This window comes from Delphinus delphis, chromosome 20, assembly GCF_949987515.2.
Source record: "Delphinus delphis chromosome 20, mDelDel1.2, whole genome shotgun sequence".
NCBI classification, from domain to species: domain Eukaryota; kingdom Metazoa; phylum Chordata; class Mammalia; order Artiodactyla; family Delphinidae; genus Delphinus; species Delphinus delphis.
Genome location: NC_082702.1, coordinates 17159576 through 17177317, shown reverse-complemented (window position 1 = coordinate 17177317; position 17742 = coordinate 17159576). Strand labels below are relative to the sequence as shown.

General features: G+C 43.5%; 1 protein-coding gene across 1 annotated transcript in view; it reads right to left on the bottom strand.

The window, feature by feature from the left end:
* LOC132416522 (collagen alpha-1(I) chain-like) overlaps window positions 1-12388 on the bottom strand; it is a 29939-nt gene extending 17551 nt beyond the window's left edge. The window contains exons 1-6 of the mRNA XM_069540162.1: window positions 12373-12388; window positions 8797-9013; window positions 8198-8599; window positions 7675-8102; window positions 4724-5971; window positions 4303-4459 (exon numbers count right to left, since the gene is read on the bottom strand). Of these exons, the coding sequence (XP_069396263.1) occupies window positions 7823-8102; window positions 8198-8599; window positions 8797-9013; window positions 12373-12388 (915 nt within the window). The 3' untranslated portion in view covers window positions 4303-4459; window positions 4724-5971; window positions 7675-7822. The remainder of the gene's footprint in view (window positions 1-4302; window positions 4460-4723; window positions 5972-7674; window positions 8103-8197; window positions 8600-8796; window positions 9014-12372) is intronic.
* Window positions 12389-17742: the final 5354 nt, after the last annotated feature.

Sequence of the window (17742 nt, the reverse complement as noted above, 5' to 3'; positions counted from 1 at the left end):
TAAAGGGTATCCACACCTCCCAAATTAGGTTATTATGGGGATCAGTGAGAGAACAAACAATGGTGGCTCTATAAGGGCTGGTTTCCTTTCCTGTTTTTCCTGCCTCTGTATTTGGCCGTTTGCTGTTAATTTATAGATATTTCACAAAATTCACTGACTGGGGAGAAAAATCTTCCCCACTTTAAAAAAAAAAAAAGATGACATAGTTTTTTGGAAAGAATATGGGTCTTAGGTCAGAAAAAAAAAAACATGTTAATGAGCCTGGGACATAGTAGGTGCTCAATGAATATTTGAGGAAGGGAGAAAGGAACTCCGCAGGAAGAATGAGTCCCTTTCTCATCAGGTTCCCGTGCCTTTGCTACAGTGCACATTCAGATATTTGGGGGTCCTATCCACACATGCCTATCTCTCTCTGGAGTTTTGAGCTCCACTAGGACAGGCACTGCCCAACACTGAACCTGACCTTCGGCAAAGCTCAGCAAACTTGGGGTGAATGGAAAGAAAGCTTCGAATGCCTACACACTACATACACACAGACTGCCAGACTCAACAGAATGGTTTTCAGGCTGGCAGGAGGCTCCTGGCACCTGACTCTTTGAATACGGATGGCATGTGGGTATCTCAGAGTGTGATCCTGCTTTAAGAAAATGACTAGTTTCAAAGACGTGAGAACAATCAATTTGATCCAATAAAATTCAGAAAAATATATTTTCCATTAACTGTTATCGATAGTGGCAAATTTGTGTGGTCACATTAGAAATATTGATATTTCTGCCTTCCAACAACCTCTTTAGTCATTGTTTGCATGGAGTATTTTTTCCCATCTTTGCACTTTATACCTTTCTTATCCTCATGCCTAAGGTGTGTCTCAATATGTAGTTGGTTTTCCGTTATTTATCCTGTCTGTCAATTTTTGTAGTTTGATGGCAATGTTTAGTTCATCTACATTTGATTTAATTACTAACATATTTAGTTTTGTTTTGCTTTGGTTTGTTTTTGGCCACGACGCATGGCATGCGGGATCTTAGTTCCCCGACCAGGGATTGAACCTGGGCCCATGGCAGTGAAAGCACCGAGTCCTAACCACTGGACTGCCAGGGAATTCCCTCATAGTTACGTTTAAATCTACAATGTTTCTATTTCTTTTTCTATTTGCCTCACCTTCTTTGTTTTCTTTTGAAGTAATTATTTTCACATCATTTATCCCTGTAGTATTAGCTTGATATATATATATATATATATATATACACACCCTAGAGATTATGTTATGGACAGAATTGTGTTCCCCTATCAAACTTATATGTTGAAGCTCCAACCCCCAGTTGACTGTATTTGAAGACAGGACCTTTACAGAAGTAATTAAGGTTAAGTGAGGTCATAAGAGTCTGACCTGATAGGATTGCTGTTCTTATAAGAAGAAACACCAGAGAGTTCTCTCTCTTCCTGACATCTGACAACAAAGGGAGAAGAGGGCCATCTAAAGAGAGCCCTCAGGGCTTCCCTGGTGGCGCACTGGTTGAGAGTCCACCTGCCGATGCAGGGGACGCGGGTTCGTGCCCCATCTGGGAAGATCCCACATGCCGCGGAGCGGCTGGGCCCATGAGCCATGGCCACTGAGCCTGCACGTCCGGAGCCTGTGCTCCGCAACGGGAGAGGCCACAACAGTGAGAGGCCCACATACTGCAAAGAAAAAAAAAAAAAACATAAAGAGAGCCCTCACTAGAACCTGACCATGCTGGCACCCTAATCTCTGACTTCCAATCTCCGGAACTGTGAGAAAATAAATTTCTGTTGTTTAAGCCATCCAGTCTATCTTATTTTGTTATGGTAGCCCAAGCACACTGCGACAGTATAAAATGCATCTTAACTTATTAAAATAAGAAAAAAAGATGCGTAATTTTACTAGTTCTTTAACAGTGTTAAGAACCTTAACACATCTTAACTCTATTCACTCCCCTCCCACTTCTTGTTCTATTGCTGTCATGCATCTTTATTCTTATATATATATATTGTTAAAATGTTTTTCTATATGTATTTAAAACCCCACAAGATATTATTTTGGTCAGATTTACCCACTTATTTTCTCTTTCTCCTGCCTTCTACATTCATTCCTTTTGGCATTTCTAAAGTTCCACTTATGACAATTTTCCCTCTGCCTAAAAGAATCTCCTTTAGTACTTCTTTTAGTAGATATCTGCTAGTAACAAATGCTCTCGTTTTTTGTCTATTTTAAGAATAACCTCATTTAACCTTCATTATTGATAAGTATTTTTATTGGTTAAAAAATTCCAGGGACTTCCCTGGTAGTCCAGTGGCTAAGACTCCATGCTCCCAATGCAGGGGGTCCAGGTTTGATCCCTGATCAGGGAACTAGATCTCACATGCCACAACTAAGAGTTTGTAGGCCACAACTAAAGACCCTGCATGCTGCAACTAAATACTCCCCATGCCACAACTAAGGATCCAACAAGCCACAACGAAGATCCCATCTAAAAAATTCTAGATTAGCTTTTCAGTGCTGTAAAGATGTTATTTCATTGTCTTCTGGCTTTCATGGTTTCTGTTAAAGTTAGCACTAAGTCTTATGATAGTTCCAGTGAAGGTAATCTGTCATTTTACTTGGCTACTTTTAAGATTATCTCTTATTCTTTGATTTTTGGTAGTTTTACTCTGATGTGTCTAAGTGTGATGTTCTTTATATTTTTACTGCTTAGGGCTCTAAAAGGATTCTTGAATCTGTGGATTTATGTCTTTCAACAACTTTGGAAAATTCCTGGCCATTATCTATTCAAATATTGCTTCTGTTCAATTCTCTCTCTCCCTGTCCTCTTCTGGGACTTCAACTACAATTATGTTAAAACCTTTTCACTATGTCCAAAATACGACATACTCTTTCTGTATTTTCCATTCTTTTGTCTCTTGATGCATCACTTTGGATATTTTTTTTCTATCTTCCAATTCACTAATCCTCTCTTCATCTGTGTCTAATCTTCTTTGAACTCACCTGTTACTTTTTTTTTTTCACCTGTTACTTTTAATTACACTTTTTCAGTTATAAAATTTCTATTGATTCTTTTTTTATATACTTCTATTACCTGTTGGAATTTTCCATTTTGCCTTTAATCCCCTTGAATGTATTGATCAGAGGTTATTCTATCTATATTTGTCTATATCTGATAACTCTAATAACTGGATTTCTGTGAGTCAGTTTATATTAACTATTTCTTCTCTTGGTTTAGGGTGACTTGGTCTTGTCTCCTGGTATGCCTAGTAAATTTTGATCAACAGCTACAGGTTGTACATGAAAAATTATAGAATCAATGTGGTATTGTGGATGATGCTATGTTTCTCCAGAGATTTTCTTTTGCTTTGTAATGCAGTTAGTATAGAGGCAGACCATCTTAATCTGGTTTGAGTCAAAGCTGTACCTTTGTGAGAGTTGGTCCTTTTTTGATTTGCCCTTACTACTGGTATAACCTTTCAAAGGTCCTAACCAAAAGCCTAGGATATTACCAGGGCCTCTCTGAGATTGCCAAAGCTTTGCTCAGCTTCTTAGCACTGAAATCACTGCCTTGAAGAGGCAGTGAAGAGGTAAATGCCTTGAAGGGAATCATAGTGCTGTTATGTACTAAATATTTGTGCCCCCCCATTCATATATTGAAGCCCTAGCCCCCAACGTGGTGATATAAGGAAATGAAACCTTGGGAAGGTAATTAGGTTCAGATGGCGTGATGAGGGTGTAGCCTCTATGATTGGATTAGTGCGCTTTTTTTTTTTTTTGGCTGCATCGGGTCTTTGTAGTGGCATGCAGGGTCTTCGTTGAGGCAAGCAGGATCTTTTTGTTGCAGGCTCTTTGTTGCAGCGCACATGGGCTTCTCTCTAGTTGTGGTGTGCAGGTTTTCTCTCTCTAGTTGAGGCAAGTGGGCTCAGTAGTTGTGGTGTGTGGGCTTAGCTGCCCCGCGGAATGGGGGATCTTAGTTCCCCAACCAGGGATTGAACCCGCATCCCCTGCATTGGAAGGCGGATTCTTTACTACTGGATCACCAGGGAAGTCCCTGGATTAGTGCTCTTATAAGATGAGGAAGAGACACCAGAACTTCCTCTCTCTGCCATGTGAGGACACAGAGAGAAGGTGGCAATCTGCCAGCCAGCCCTCACAAAGAACCGAATCTGCTGACACCTTGACCTTGGACTTTTAGCCTCTATAACTGTTAGAAATAAATGTCTGTTGTTTAAGCCACCCAGTCTATGGTATATTTTATAGCAGCCCAAGCTAAGACAAATGTCAAATGTCAGGCTCACCTTTCTATGTTTCCATTCTCTCCAGGATCTTGCCCTCTCAGGTTCTTACTGTCAGACAGATTTTTTAAATTATCCAGCTGTTCTGCTTGTTTGAGGTGGGAGGTTTGGTTTGATCCAGGCTGGTGTTCAGAGCCAGAAGCAGAGGTCTCAACTATTCCTATAGCATAATTGCTCAGTTATAATGATGGTTAGCACAAAAATTCAGGTTTAGGGTATTAGCTTTGGTGTAATAAATTCCATCTGAGTGGATTAAAAAAAAAGTACACATTGGTTCAACTGATTGGAAAAAGTTGAAAATTATAGTTTTCTATTAAGGTAAATTATTCTAATTAAATGAGTATAAGAAGCTTTTGAGCAATCACTGGAAACATACAATATATCACAGCTAATTTCCCAATATTTTTCCCACAGTGAAGTATACCTCTGGTTTATAGTAGTAAGAGTTAGAGGAGCTGCTAGCATTCCCAGCCCTCCACCAGGCTCTGGATCACACGGCTAGATGCAGCCAGGTCCCTAAAAAGACAACATATTAGACTCAGCACGATAGCCCAGGCAAACTCATTCAACAAACATATAGCAACCAAATTTAAACAGTCTTATCTTAGTTCTCCAGAAGTTTCAGAAATTGTCCTTTTAAAGTACAAACATCCACAAAAACTGAGAAGATGAAAACAGAAAAATAATTTTCCATAACAGAGTAGAGACGTGATACTGCCAACTACTTGCCAAATGACAATTGCCAAAAGCAATGACAATTGCGGTTTTAAGCTTTGCCCCAACAGATGGTTCATGTCACATGGGTGAAAAGGCCATCAAAGCACAAAGTTCGACCTGTTTTGGCAGAGTATCAGGACGAACAATTAACCCAAAGGCCAGGATGCATGCTGAATATTGAACTGCATGTCCTACAGGAAGAGAGGGAAGATAAAAGCAGTTGGGAAGGCTGAGGGTATCGACTACAGGCACCCATGTTTTGATGAGCAAATGGCTCATCAAAATGGCTGGGCCTTGGTATAGGTTGGTATAGCTACAGTTACTAAGTGAAATGCCTTGGGAACTAGATGGATGGAAATAAATCTATGAGCCCAAGAGACCAATCCCTAAGAAGGTTACAGACTGGTTAACATGATAATGCTTTGGCCTCCAAACACAACTGGGAGACTCAAGACCAACAGCTCAATTTGGATTGCTTCAGCTAACAAAATAAAGAATGATGACAGGAAGTCCATGGTGGTCTCTCAACTCCCTGGAGGGACACACAGAGAAGAAAAAGTTGATTACGGGCAGGTTATAACCACAGAATCTATTAGAATTAAATGGGTCCTCCACGTAGACCTAGTCTAACCACCTTATCTTATAGAAGATGAACTGACACCACCCACGGAGCTCCTTTTCATCTGTCAGAACCCATATCAAACATCAATTCTTCTGCAAAGTCTTCCATGCTTCCATTTGGTGGCTTCCTTCTTTGTTATTTTCTAATCTGAAGTGTCAGCTCCATAATTTCAAAATCTCAAGCAGACAGAAGGTCCTCCATAGTGTTTCTTGAACGGACAAGTGAAAAATGACATGTGTAATTTCACAGAGCAAGACATGGGCCAGTCGTCCTGAGCTCCAACCCAGACAATTTAGTCAGGCTTCAAGGCAGGTTCCCAAGTTTGAAAACGCCCTGCAAAAAGTAAAAGATAAAAAAAATTTAAACATTAAAAAAAAATAATAAAATGAACCACCATGTACTCATTACTAATATTCAACCTTGTTTCCATCTATACCTTCTCCTACTTTCCTTACTACTACATAAAACTGTTTAGATCTTTTTTTAAAAAAAAAAAATTATTTATTTTTGGCTGCATTGCGTCTTTGTTGCTGCATGCGGACTTTCTCTAGTTGCAGTGCGCGGGCTTCTCATTGCGGTGGCTTCTCTTGCGGAACATGGGCTCTAGCCACACGGGCTCAGTAGTTGTGGCTCATGGGCTCTAGGGCGCAGACTCAGTAGTTGAGGCACACAGGCTTGGGTGCTCTGCTGCATGTGGGATCTTCCCGGACCAGTGATCGAACCTGTGTCCCCTGCATTGGCAGGTGGATTCTTAACCACTGTGCCACCAGGAGAGTCCTACATAAAACTATTTAGAAATAAAATCTAGATATCATATCATCTGTAAATATTTTAGCACATATTTCCAAAATACATCGAAAATGTTAAAATATTTTTAAATACTTAAAAATGTAACCATATTATCATTCTGAAATAATGTAATAATACTTTTAAAATATCAACTACCACACTGGTGTTCAAATTTACAAGTGTCCTGTGAATGTCACTGTTTTCGTTTTACCATTTATTTGATTTAGAATCTAAATGCAATATTTTCCTTGCAAGTAATTATTAAAGAATTGAGTCACTTGTAGTTTCCCAAGATGTGGATAGTTTTGATTATGTTCCCGTAGTGTTGTTGATCCAGATGAGGCTTGATCAGATGCAGCTTTGATTTGTGTGGGGGCAGGGCTGTAAGGAGCGTCAAGATGACTTCAGAGTTTGTGCTGAGTTTTTCCATTAGCACATCATGTGGGTTCTCTCTTTTCAAGACTTAGTAGCCATAGCTGATCATGCCTAGATCCATTAATTAATTAGGAATACAAAATGGTGATGTTCTTTCTTTCTTCATTTATTAACTGGAAATACTTTTACAAGGGGAAATTTCCCCTCATCTACCATCTGGCCACCCAAGCCCAATTTTAAAACAATTTAACCAAGACCATGCTTTCTCTCAAGTTAGAATCCTCTGCAGGAGGATGAACAGCTTTAAGCAAACCTTCATTTATTCTTTATTTTCTAGTCAAGAGTTAACTGAAAGACGGTGGGCCTGACGGCTGCAGAAAAGACCATCTCACTTGGTTCTGAGGACCTGCCTGCCCTGAGATTTTCTTTAGAAGCATTGCTCCCGGGTTTGTTCTAAAGGTCTACCCTTTCTCTTTGAAAATGTTTTCTCCTGTAATTAAGGGAGTTTCTAATTTAGAGAACCGATAAAAATTCATCAAACTTATATTTTAAAAAAGTCATAATCCTGAAGCTGCAAAGATCTGGCTCCAGGGAAATCCTGAATTGAGGAAAGATGCTAATCAGGACAGAATTTAAGACAACAGTTTATAATCTTTCATCCCCAGAACCGAGACTATCCCAAGGAAATGCCAAGTAAAAAAGTAAAATCGGCGATTGATTTTGCATTTTGAGAAACTGGCCAAGCTTTTTGATCAAATGCTGATTGCAAGCCTGATTCAAGGTTAAGCAGATAAAAGAGTCCTTCAGGGTACCCCCACTTTCGGTGCCAGCATGCTATGATTTGGAAAAACCAGATTCTGGCAATCAGAGACCTCACTTGTTCCACCGCCGCAGAGGAAATGAAGGATGCTTCGCCTCCAGTTCCTGGCTCCTGTTGACATGCCCTCGGGTTCCTGCTGGCGCCAGGCTGGGAGGGAGAGTGGTCCCTGTCGTACTGTCTGCAGAGGTTAAACGGAATCTCTACTCCTCGACTGAGGAAAGAAAGGCATCTTCCTCATTAATTTCGTGAGGCTGGGGGCCGTCGCGGTGATCCAGCTCGGTCCACCCCCCGGGGAAGCTGTCGGGGCAGCGGGCGCCCAGGCCTTCGTAGCCCCTCTTGTCTACTCCAGACCCCCAGGACTCGGCCTGGGAAAAATCCCGGTGTCTGTCGGGTCTCTCCCCATAGGCTTTCCCTTGGCTTCCTCGTGGTTTGCTAATTTTTGGTGCGGCCTTGGGACAGTCTGTGCCTCCGTTTTCCCAGCTGTAAAGTAATAAGGTTAGTCTGGACCCTTGATTCCCAGAATCACCCAGGAAGCTTTTCCAAAACCGTCTGTCAGGGTGGCCCTGGGGACTCACCGGAATGGAAAGAGGGGCCCCGGGGCTCGCGGCCCGGGCTGGAACCCAGGACCCGGGCTCTCCCGCCTCTCCAAGCGCTCCACCCACCGGCCTGCTCTCGCCCTCGGCCCGGGCGGGGTACTGCACGTTTCCGGGCGGGTTCCGGGAGGCTGGGGAGGGCGGACCCGGCTGGGCAGCCCCACCGGAAAGACTCGTTTTAGCCGGAGCAGGCGGAGGCCGGGCGGAAACAGACTTGTCGCCCCCACCTCGGGCCCTCCGGGTCCCCTGCCCCCAGCGCAGCCCCGCCGGACAAACGCCGGCCCGCAGCTGGGCAGCCCTGGGGTCACCCCTCCCACGCCAGTCGCGCCCCCCCAGGCCACACCTGGGCTCCGCCTCGGGTCCCGGGGCTCTGACTCCGCGTAGCTTCAATGGGGGAGGGGAGACCGACCAAGAAGGGGGTGGGCGCGACCCGAGAGGGGCCCCGTTGCCAAGAAACCGACCCCGCCTCGGGCTCTGGCCGCGAGCAGCCGCGGCGCAGCTGCTTCTTCCCCCTCCCCCCACGTCATCCCGAGCAGCCCTGTAAGCCGCAGTGCTCAGGCGACCCAGGCGGAGACCGGAACCTCGGACGGCGGCTCTGCGGGTGAAAGCCCTCGGGCACGCCAGCCGACGACCCCAGGCCCGCCCGCCCCGCGTGGGCCGCGAGCGCCGCGCCTCTGGGCCCCGGGTGGGGCCGTCCAGCCGGCCCAATCACTCCACCTCCGTGGGCCGCAGCTTCCAAGTGGGGCGCTCGGGCTGAGCTGTGTGGCGGCGAGACTCGGGCCCATAACGAAGGCCCGGCTGAGTACGGGCGGGTCTGGGGTTAGTGGCTCAGGTCAAATGGTCGGCTGGCGCGCGGCGGGCCCCCAGCTCCGCCCCTGGGGTGTCAGGGCACGAGGGAGGCCGGCCCCTCCCAGGCTGCAGCCCTGAGGAGCACTGACAAAGCATTTCCTCCTCTCGGGGCCTCTTCTCTGCCTTTCCTGCTGGGGAAGATCGGCACACCCAGGTCTCTGCCACAGCCTCCCTAGGGATACAACGATGCACGGGATGGGACATCCAGGCGTTTTACAGGCCTTCTGTGAGACCGGAAACCTAGACAGAAAACACCCCTTTCTGGGAAGGCGCTCAGGTGACCAAGAGCGCACATCCACGACCGGCTCAGATCCCTGCTCGCCGCTCAAAAGCTTTCTGGGGATTTAAGCCAGGCGAGGAGTGCAGATGGAGAAGTACGACTCCCCGGAAAATACCCACAGTAGCCGCGGGCCTCTAAGAGCAAGTGCTGCTTAATCGTCAGGCTTGGTTTAGACGGAAACCAGTCTGGAGACCAGTTAAGAGAAATGCCAAGTCCAAAGCCCCAGACTTGAGCGCCAGATCTGTCCTGTCCCGTAATCCTGTGTGACTTGGTCAATATATTTAAAGTCTCTGAGCCTCACAGTGTTCTCATGCATAAAAAGAGCCTGCCCTACCTTACTTTCAGAGTACAGCTAGAACAAGTGGAGACAGCAAACATGACAACTCACTACTACCAGTTTTCTTAGCACCTGGAAAAGAATGTACAACTGCCAAGGTTGCTGGGAGGGAGACTCCCATCCCTGAAGGAAGAGAACTTAAATAAACTTTACTTTTCCTTCTATAAAAGTACAATTCCATAGTGGAGAAGTGTAAAAATCAAGGAGTCGTTAGAAGCCATTTACTGAGTTTTAACTTTCTCTTTTTATCAAAGAAATGGATGGAGGTTGGACAGGAATGCCGGTACTCAAGATGTGAGAGAGTTAAGAGCATCAGTTATGGAGTCACACATACCTGAACTGGAGTCCCGCCTCTGTTTACAAGCATTGTTACCTTAGATGAGTGACTTAACCTCTCTGAGCCTCAGATTTCTTAGCTATAAAATGGAGAAAATAATAGCACCAGAAAATAATAATATGGGGCTATTGAGAAAATTAAGTGAGATGATAGTAACAGTGTAACTAACAACAGTAAGTAACAGTGCTTGGCACAAGGCCCAGCACACTGTAGTACAAGACGAATGCTAGCTAGCGCTTTTTCTCTTATTCACAGTGGCCCCTACTCTTGCCCTTACCAACATTCTGTTGTAAAAAAGTCAAATATACAGAAAAATTCAAAGAATTGTACAGTAAACACCTGTGCATGTTCCACCTAGATGGTACAACTAGTATTTACTATACTTGCTTCAATGTATCTGTTCATCTTCAAGCATCCAAGACTGTAAGAAATTAAATATCTGTTGTTTAAGCCACCCAGTCTGTGGTAGTTTGTTATGGTAGCCCTAGCAAACAAACAGAACCCTTTAGGATTAGATGAAAATTGGAGTTATCAGTGTAAATTCATGGTTTTCAATATACATTAAAATAGATATAAAAATAAATGCAGATGTAAATGTGTGTGTATTGTATAACTGTGTATGTATGTTTGCATGTCTGTATATGCATTCATCTACTTCCTGTCTCTGTTCCCAGCCATGTTCGCTGAGAGTCCCTGGGAGCAATGACGTCCCAAAAGCCATATGTTCCCCTAGTGTCCAGATCTTGCTTTCTAAATACCATTCTCCATTAAAAGGGCAGGGCAGGGAAAGTACAAGATGAGCCTGGAATATCTTTTTGTGCCAGAAAATAAGGAAGTGCCCAAAGAATGATACAACATGTCAAACAGACACAGAAGGAGCTGCCACTGGCCAAATCTGGGGCCATTATGATCCACTGAATGAAAGAGAAATCCGTGAGTCCATACATTAATAAATGGGGAGAATGGTAGAATGCTTCCATATGGCAGAATGCCAACTATATAAGGAATAATAGAGTGAGAAAAGCATCATCTCACAACCAGCAGAGTAATTCGTCCAAGAATCATCAGTGGATGCTAGAACTTGTAGGAGGAGGTTTGATGAGGAACAAGATATTTACTTAGTTTCAAAGGACCGCCCCCCCCCACCGCCACACAAAAAGCGTTTATTAATTACAAAGGTAAAGAGTAATTTTGTAGTAAAGAAGCTTGGCAGATACAGATACACCTTAATCAAGTTACCATCATCAGTAATGGGACAAATCGAAATCAGGTGCCACCTGACAAGTAGCACCTAGAGGAGCAGCCCCTGTGAACTTCCTGTCCAAAATACAATGCTGAATCTAAACCTGAGGGGACATCAATCAAACCAAACTGAGGGACAGTTACAAAATAACTGGCCCATAGCCTTCAAAAGTATTAAGGTCATGAAAGTCAAGGAAGGACTGGGGAACAGTAGAAACAGTTCCAGATTGAAGGAGACTAGAAGATGTGACAATTAAGTGCATCACAAGATCCTGGACTCAATCCTTCTGTATAAAGGATGTCATTGAAACAACTGGTGAAACTTGAATAAGGTCTGAGGAGTAGATGTGAGTAATGTATCAATGTTAATTTCCCAGTTTTAGCTATGTCTTATGGTTATTTAGGAGAGTGTCTTTGTGTGTAGGAAATACACATTCAGGTTTTGGGGAGTGACTCATATTGTTCAAGAATAGTGAAGTTCTTTATACCGTATTTGTCATTTTTCTGTAGATTTGCAATGATTTAAAAATAAAAATTATCTATAGAAGATAAGCATATGAAAAGATGTTTAACATAATTTGTCATTAGGGAAATGCAAATTAAAACAACAATGCAGGGACTTCCCTAGTGGCACACTGGTTAAGAATCTGCCTGCCAATGCAGGGGACATGGGTTTGAGCCCTGGTCTGGGAAGATCCCACATGCCACGGAGCAACTGAGCCCATGTGCCACAACTACTGAGCCCTTGTGCCACAACTACTGAAGCCCATGTGCCTAGAGCCCGTGCTCTACAACAAGAGAAGCCACTGCAATGAGAAGCCCGCACACCACAGTGAAGAGTAGCCCCCGCTTGACACAACTAGAGAAAGCCTGCACACAGCAACAAAGACCCAACACAGCCAAAAATAAATAAATAAATTTATTTATTTTTTAAAAATGCAATATTGCTACACATATATTAGAATGGCTAAATTCCAAAACACTGACATTACCCATTGCTGGTGAGAAAACGTGAAGCAACAGGAACGTATATTGCTGGTGGGAATGCAAAACCGTGCAGCCACTTTGGAAGACCAGTTGGCAGTTTCTTACAAAGTGAAACATAGTCTTACCATACGACCCAGTCATACTCCTAGGTATTTATCCAACTGATTTGAAAACTACGTCCATACAAAAGTGTGTCCATGAATACTTATAGTAAATTTATTCATAATTACCCCAAACTGGAAGCAACCAAGATGTTCTTCAGTAAGTGAAAGGATAAACAGTGGTAAATCCATTCAACGGAATACTATTTAGCGATAAAAAGGAATTAGCCGTGCAAAAATATGGGTGAATATTAAATGTCTATTGCTAAGTGAAAGAAGCCAGTCTTAACAGGGTACAGATTTTATGATTCCATTTATATGACATTTTAGAAAAAGCAAAACTGTAGAGACAGTAAACAGATCAGTGGTTGCCAGGGGTTTGGAGAGGGAGGAGACCTGACTAAGATGAAGCACAGATGATTTTTTTTTTTTAAGGCAGTGAAGCTATTCTATATGATGCTATAATAATGGGTACTATGCATTTATCAAACTCATAGAACTTTACAGAGCAAAGAATGAACTTTAATTTGTGTAAATTTAAAAAATCACTTAGGAGGTTGGAGAATCCCAGGATTGAATAACGACAAGAAAATTTAACTGTATTACCAATGGATGAAGTAACTTCACTGAAGGGAGTGGGAGAGTAACTTTAGAAATGAGTGGAGACTTAGGACTAAAAGCAAAAGCAACTGTACGTAAATACTGAACTCTAGTTGATATAGTGTTTCCCATAGGGGTAAGGGTTAACAATTGTAAAACTACTCAATATATATAACAATTACATAAATGGATGGTGGGTGGTTGGAGCCAGGTTTCTCACTAATGGAGTGTTAGTTTACACATAAGCAATAGGAGGAGATTAGAATGATCCATGCAGTAATAGATTAGAGTTGGAGATATCAGTATGAACTCCCGTTTAGCTTAATATAGATAAATATGGCTACGTATAGAAATATTTAGAGATATGTGTGTACACAAGTTAGTATACACACATATATTTTCTTGCTCTGTCATTTGAGAGGCCCTAGAAGCAATAAGACCCTGGTAGCAATGAATGCACCTATTGCCCAGATCTTGGTTTCTATTATCACGCTCCAATAAAAAGGATCCAGGGCTCCTTGGAGAAACAGCTGATTCTAGGACTGGGATATACAAGATGAGCCTGGAGCATCTTATAGTGTTAGAAAGTAAGGAAGTCTCCATAAAGGCAAAGTTATGGAGGTATGTCAGAGACACAGGGACCAACTGAAAGAGCTCCCAATGGCAAAACTGGAGAAATTTGATCAACAATAACCTAGTATTAGATTTTAACACAAAGTATAATTTTAAAATATCCATGAGTCCATACTAATATAAATAAAGTATTAAATAACTAATTGGGATAGAATAGACAAATCTTTCATGCAGAAGAATTCCAAATAATTTATGGATGTACTCTGCCCTAAGAAGGTGGAGCACACTCATTCACTCCTTAAGCATCATGACTTCCTTCCAAAGAGCACCGTAGGGAAGGGGGTGGGGAGGAACCATACGGTGGAGAAACCTGACCAACAGTTCCTAGGCCTGGTTATCAAGGTCACAGTGAGAGCGCATATCCTAGATAGGATATGATGAGAAGGTACTTCACCTCTGTGATCTTCCTCTCCAAAACCCACAACCTAAGTCTAATCATGAGGAAAACATCAGAAAAATTCCAACTGAGGGACAGTCTATAAAATACCCGACTTCAAATCTGTGAAGGTCGGGCTTCCCTGGTGGCGCAGTGGTTGAGAGTCCGCCTACCAAGGCAGGGGACACGGGTTCGTGACCCGGTCTGGGAAGATCCCACATGCCGCGGAGCGGCTGGGCCCGTGAGCCATGGCCACTGAGCCTGTGCGCCCGGAGCCTGTGCTCCACAACGGGAGAGGCCACAACAGTGAGAGGCCCGCGTACCGCAAAAAAAAAAAAAAAAATCTGTGAAGGTCATCAAAAACAAGGCGAGTCAGAGAAACTGTCACAGGCAAGTGAAGCCTAAGGAGATATGACAACCAAATGTGATATGGTGTCTGGGATGGGATCCTGGGACAGAAAAAATGTTAGGTAAAAAATAAGGAAATCTAAATATAGGATGGACTTTACTTAATCATGTATCAATATTGGTTTATTAATTGTGACAAACGTACCATATTGATGCAGGATGTTAATGACAGGGAAAACTGGGTGTGGGGTATACAGGAACTGTCTGCACAACCTTCACAACTTTTCTGTGAGCTAAAACTACTTGAAAATAAAAATGTATTAAAAGTTATCTTTAGAATTTTAGAAAGCTCAATATTGCGATAGAGAAACAATCATTATTCAGGCCTGTCAGTTCTTATGGTCAATCAGCTGTACGTGTGCAACTCTAGTTAGAGGCTCTTGCCTCTAGGTGACGTTGTCTTCTGTTCAGGTTTTTGGACTAGTCAAGTGTACTGCCAGACAGATGGACTGGTAGAAAATTTACAGTCTTTAGAGTTTAAAATTGTTTGGGCAAGCATGCCAGAACACCTAATAAAACTCGTGGTTTGGATTGATGCTAGGAGTCCATTTGAAATGCCCCAAAATTGCTTTGGACCTCAGCTACAACAAGAAGACCTTTGGGAGGCCCTTTGCCCTTAAGAAACATTTTTTTAAATTAATAAACTTTACTTTTTAGAAAGCAGTTTTTGGTTTACAGAAAACATGAGTAGAAAGTGCAGAGAGTTCTCATATACTCCGTTCCTCCCACACAAAGTTTCCCCTGTTTTAACATTGTATTTGTGTGGTACATTTGTTACAATTGATAAGCCAATATGGATACATTATTATTAATAATAGTTACATTGTTTACATTAAGGTTCTCTCTTTCTATGGGTTGTCACGTCTCCACCATTATAGAATCATATAGAATAGCTCCGCTGACCTAAAAAACCCCTGTGCTCTACCCATTCATTCCCCCCCAACCCATTCTTCCCCTGAACCCTGAAAATCACCAATCTTTTTACATTTTCCCTAGTTTTGCCTTTTCCAAAATGTCATAGAGTTGGACTTTTATAGTATGTAACCTTTTTAGATTATCTTCTTTCACTTAGAAATAAGCATTTAGGGCTTCCCTGGTGGCGCAGTGGTTAAGAATCCGCCTACCAATGCAGGGGACAGGGGTTCGAGCCCTGGTCTGGGAGGATTCCACATGCCCCAAAGCAACTGAGCCCGTGCGCCACAACTACTGAGCCTGCACTCTAGAGCCCGCGAGCCACAACTACTGAGCCCACATGCCACAACTACTGAAGCCCACGTGCCTAGAGCCCATGCTCCGCAGCAAGAGAAGCCACCTCAATGAGAAGCCCACACACCACCATGAAGAGTAGCCCCCGCTCGCCACAACTAGAGAAAACCTGAGCGCAGCAACAAAGACCCAACGTAGCCAAAGCTAAATAAATAAAATAAATAAATTTAAAAAAAAAAGAAATAAGCATTTAAGGTTCTTCCATGTCTTTCCATGGCTCCATAGTTCGCTGCTTTGTAGTGCTGTATAAATTCCATTGTGTGGATGTTTCACAGTTTATCCAGTCACCTATTGAAGGATATCTTGGTTACTTCCAAGTTTTGGCAATTATGAATAAAGCTGCTATAAACATTCATGGGTGGACATAAGTTTTCAACTCATCTGAGTAAATACCAAGCAGCATAACTGCTGAATCATATGGTAAGAGTACATTTAGTTCTGTAAGCTGCCAGACTGCTTTCCAAAATGGCTGTATGCACTATTTTGCATTCCCACCAGCAATGAATGAGAGTTCCTGTTTCTCCACATCCTCACCAGCATTTGGCATTGTCAGTGTTTTAGATCCTAGCCATTCTAATAGGTGTGTAAGTGGTATCTTATTGTTGGTTTAATTTGCAAGTCCCTGGTGAGCATATTTTCATATCTTCTTTTGCTATTTTTTGGTGAGGTGTCTGGTAAGATTTTTGTCCATTTTTAAACTGGGTTGTTTATTTTCTTATTGTTGATTTTAAAGAGTTCTTTGTATATTTCAGAGAGCAGTCTTCTATCAGATGTTTTGCAAAAATTTTCTAGTCTGTTTTTTCACTCTCTTGACAGTGTCTTTCACAGAGCAGAAGTTTTTAACTTTAATGAACCTCAACTTATCAATTCTTTCTTTCATGGATCATGCTCTTGGTGCTAGATCTAAAAGGTCATCGCCAAACCCAAAGGGCACTAAGGTTTTTTCCTAGGTTATATTCTAAGGGTTTTATAGTTTTGTGTTTTATATTAAGGTCTACGAAGACCTAGTTTTTGTTGTTGTTGTTTTTGCGGTACACGGGCCTCTCACTGTTGTGGCCTCTCCCGTTGCAGAGCACAGGCTCCGGACGCGCAGGCCCAGCGGCCATGGCTCACGGGCCCAGTCGCTCCGCGGCATGTGGGATCTTCCCGGACCGGGGCACGAACCCGTGTCCCCTGCATCGGCAGGCGGACTCTCAACCACTGCGCCACCAGGGAAGCCCCGAGACCTAGTTTTAATTGCAAACCCCAAGGGGTGGAAATCGTCAACACCTGGAACACCTCACGTGGAAATAATAATAATTGAAGGCCGAGTTGCAGTTGAAAACACCCACGACAAGTGTGGCAGGTGAGATCTCATCCCCCTGGAAAGATGGCAAGTTCTTTCAGACAGAGGTGCCAGAGATTTCTCCCCTAAGGATATGCTGCTTCTCCTTCATGTTTCCTGACTCCTTTTCAGCCACGAGGGGAGTTAATCTTATCAGGGAAAAAGGCAGGGACAGAAATATTCCTGCTTGCGAGCTGAGGATCACTTCCGTCCCCATCCTCAGTGTCATTCCCACCCCCACAGGACGGGCAGGAGAAGAGAAGGGAAATCCATCCTACTGCTTCAGATGATGAGGAGCTGAGGAAAAAAGAAGCGGTGAACAAGAATTTCGAATTATTATTTGTTCGGGGTTAATTTTTTTCTGCTGCACTGTTGTTTCTTTGCATCTGATTCCAAGAAAAGGACAGACTCCAAGGAGGGGCTCTGGAGAGATCACACTTCCGTACCCCTGCAGGACTACTTTGCTTGGAGGTGGGGCCCGGAAAGGGATGCTGCGGAGGCTGGCAATGGAGGCTGGAGGTTTGCAAGGAAAGTTTTTCTTGTGTATGTAAGGCTTGAGCAAAGACGTCCTGGGACGGGAGCTGGATCTTTTGATCTCCAAGGCAGCCCCAAACCTATTCAGGGAAAAATACACCCTCAGGGCTTCCCTGGTGGCGCAGGGGTTGACAGTCCGCCTGCCGATGCAGGGGACATGGGTTCGTGCCCCGGTCCTGGAAGATCCCACATGCCGCGGAGCAGCTGGGCCCGTGAGCCATAGCCGCTGGGCCTGTGGAGCGTCTGGCTCAGG